This window comes from Fopius arisanus, unplaced genomic scaffold (genome assembly GCF_000806365.1).
Source record: "Fopius arisanus strain USDA-PBARC FA_bdor unplaced genomic scaffold, ASM80636v1 scaffold00001, whole genome shotgun sequence".
In the NCBI taxonomy this organism is placed as follows: domain Eukaryota; kingdom Metazoa; phylum Arthropoda; class Insecta; order Hymenoptera; family Braconidae; genus Fopius; species Fopius arisanus.
Genome location: NW_011887740.1, coordinates 3,600,636 through 3,603,541, shown reverse-complemented (window position 1 = coordinate 3,603,541; position 2,906 = coordinate 3,600,636). Strand labels below are relative to the sequence as shown.

General features: G+C 45.4%; 1 protein-coding gene across 1 annotated transcript; it reads left to right on the top strand.

Annotated features, from left to right (window-relative positions):
- The first annotated feature begins 305 nt into the window (after nucleotides 1-305).
- LOC105263185 (trichohyalin-like) lies at nucleotides 306-2,679 on the top strand. The gene is made up of 2 exons (XM_011299233.1): nucleotides 306-837; nucleotides 1,290-2,679. Exons 1-2 carry the CDS (start codon nucleotides 402-404, stop codon nucleotides 2,645-2,647), a joined length of 1,794 nt encoding a protein of 597 aa, XP_011297535.1. The 5' UTR covers nucleotides 306-401; the 3' UTR covers nucleotides 2,648-2,679.
- Nucleotides 2,680-2,906: the final 227 nt, after the last annotated feature.

Sequence of the window (2,906 nt, the reverse complement as noted above, 5' to 3'; positions counted from 1 at the left end):
GACTCCTAATTGCCCGTGAAAATTTCAATCCAGTGGCAGTACTGGGGAAATAGTCGTTTATCTGGACATTACAGTGCTAGAAATTACGTATGTGTACATGGGAGTGCGGTGAAGTAGTGGCTACAGTGCGCTTCAAACCGCATTCAACGAGCGAAGAACCATCAAATTGTCTAATTACCGTAGTTTGTTCAATATATAGGGAGTTGTTGCCTCGTTGTCATGGTTACAGCAAACACGTACTTATTGAGCACCAACTGCACTGACTTGGAGGCATTCACTCATTCTCCGCTAGTTGCCACTGTCAGGGAATAGGGAAAACCCTCTCGGGGTGGGGAATAAAACAATTTTCCTGGGGATTTACTCGTCACTGGGTAGAGGAGATCTCATTAAATATTCGAGTGATGAGTGTGTTGCCAATATCTTCGCCAATTTCACGTCCAGCTAATAATCGGATTGGAGCTCAGGATGTTGTTGGCACTGCTAATGCCGCCATTGGGTACAGACTGCACGAGCGAACTCGTCATAAGCTCCACCGGAGTAACAAGTGCAGAGGAGAATACGTTCAAGTGCAGCAGCAGCCGGGGAAAATCGAGGAACGTCTCATTCAGCATCAATATAGCGAGGGTGATGATTCTGGTCGAGCTTTGGAGACTGGGAGGAGCTTTTTGCCGAGGATCAACAACAGTTCAATTATTCCTATGAACGATAAACGAGCCGGCGACGAGGTCTTGCGAATTGAGGAGAGAGAACTACAAAACTTTATCAATATGCGGGAGTTTGAGGAGAGAACTGATAAGATCATTGCCCTCAACAGAGTCCGAGAGTTTATTGAACAAGGTATTTTATTTAATTTCCACGATTTTTATTACTTGCCCCGTTATTTTCCAAGTCACTGAAACATAAAGCTAATTGTTTTCACATTAAATTTTTGTGTAAAAAAATGTCAGTTGTTGATGGTGATATTACAGTGTGTCAGAGCACTTGCTGTTCAGGTGAATTTGAATCCCTTGACAATGGGTTAATCTTATCAACGTTAATGTTAAAATTATCAGTGAGTGAAACTTTGTAGTTTTCAATTGAAGTATCACGTCCTACATAATTTCCAGTGCGCTGAACTTGTTAAGGTAGAAATTAGGTGAAATATGAGGTAATAAACGCTGTACAATGTGCAGCAGTTAAACTCAACTGCTGTTGGGTGATAAATCATGTAAACTCCCATCGTAGCGGCACAAGTACAGATTAGATTACATTCACGTGAGTGACCCTTCATTGTTTTCATGCTACCAAAGGTATGATGGCACACGAGGAAGACATCAATATACGACGTGAGAAGCTACGACACATGTTGGAGAAGGAGGACAGTGAATTGATGCGAGAAGTCGTGAATCAGGTACACAGTTGTGAGAATGCCAGGCGAGAGGAAATAAGAATTCGTGCTGAGGGGAAGAAACGAGAGGAGGAGGAGAATCGAAGGATGCTGATAACGAGCAAACGGAGACAGCAGTATTTGGAAAATTGTCCAGAGACCCGAGAAAGAATTTCTCGGGATATAGCGCGGGGTGTAAAGTATTCCAACTTGATTCAGATGTTGGAGAAGGAGACGCTGAGGCAGGAGGAAAGAGAGCTTGACGAGCTGTGGTATCAGATAATGCTGAGAGAGAGTGAGAATCTGAAGAGGCATGATGAAGAGGTGATGAGAAAACGAATTATGGTGGGTAAAACGACTGGATTAATTTTGGAGCAGCAGATAGCTGTGAGGTCATCATCGAGCGGTCAAGTGCAGAGATTACGGGAACAAGAGAAACTTGAATTGGAAGGTTTGTGGGACGAGGTGAGGGCTGAAGAAGTACGTAACTTGGCGCATGAGAGGGGAAAGCGTGAGAGGCTTAAGGGTGAGTTGGAGGAGCAGCTGATGGTGGCTAGGAGGCGTATGGCGGAGCAAAGTCGTCAGCAGGCCGAGGTCGAGAGGTTGCTCAAGGTCGCCAATGAAGAGGAGCTGAGGAAGGAGAAGGAGGAGATTGCAAAGAATACCGAGTATTTGAGAAAGGAGATGATGGCGTATATGAGGAGTCTCGAGGACTTGCGGGCGGTGGAGATGAGGAGGGAGGCGGAAGTTAATGCAATTATTGAGGAATCAGCTAGGGATGCTGGGGCGAGACGTGATCTTGCATCGAAGCGGTACAAGGAGGGGCGCAAACGTATTTTGGAAAATTTTATGGTTGAGAGGGATGAGCAAATGCGGTTGAAGAGAGAGTATGCAGAGGGGGAGAGGAGACGACTGGAGGAGGAGAGGCATTTGTGCAAGAGGGAGGCTGAGGTTGGTGCAGCTTATGGTCATGCTGAGGCCATGAGGAGACGGGAAATGGCGTTGCACTATGGCCAGGAGTTGCAAGCTCAGCGACAGTACGATGAGGAGAAGAAACGCCGGGAGGTGGATAGAGACAGAGTGGTGTACCGTGATGCACTGAGAGAGAATGAAGAGTACATGAAACTCACCGAAGAAATGGTTAATGCACCAGAAATCATTGCACCGAGCGCATTCAAAATTATGCTGAAAGAATACATGGCTCGACGTGACGCACAACAAAAAATCCTTTGTGGCCACCGTCCTGTTTCTCTATCCTCTGCACCTCCTCTCCAGCACTAATTTACACCAGTCGGTTGTATTTGCTTGTTTGTTTCACTTGGGAGTCATAAATCAACATGCACGTTGGAACTGTTTGGTTTTTCTTTTTCTCCTCATTTTCCATTGTTAGCGCTTTCAAAAGCACACGACACGCCGTTTTTTTTCTTTCAGAGCTTCATAATACCCCTGAGGCGTAATAAATAGACATTTGAGTGATTCTGATTTGAGCCTTGGTTGCTCACTCGAGCCCGAAAAAAAGGGAAATACGAAGAAAGAGAGG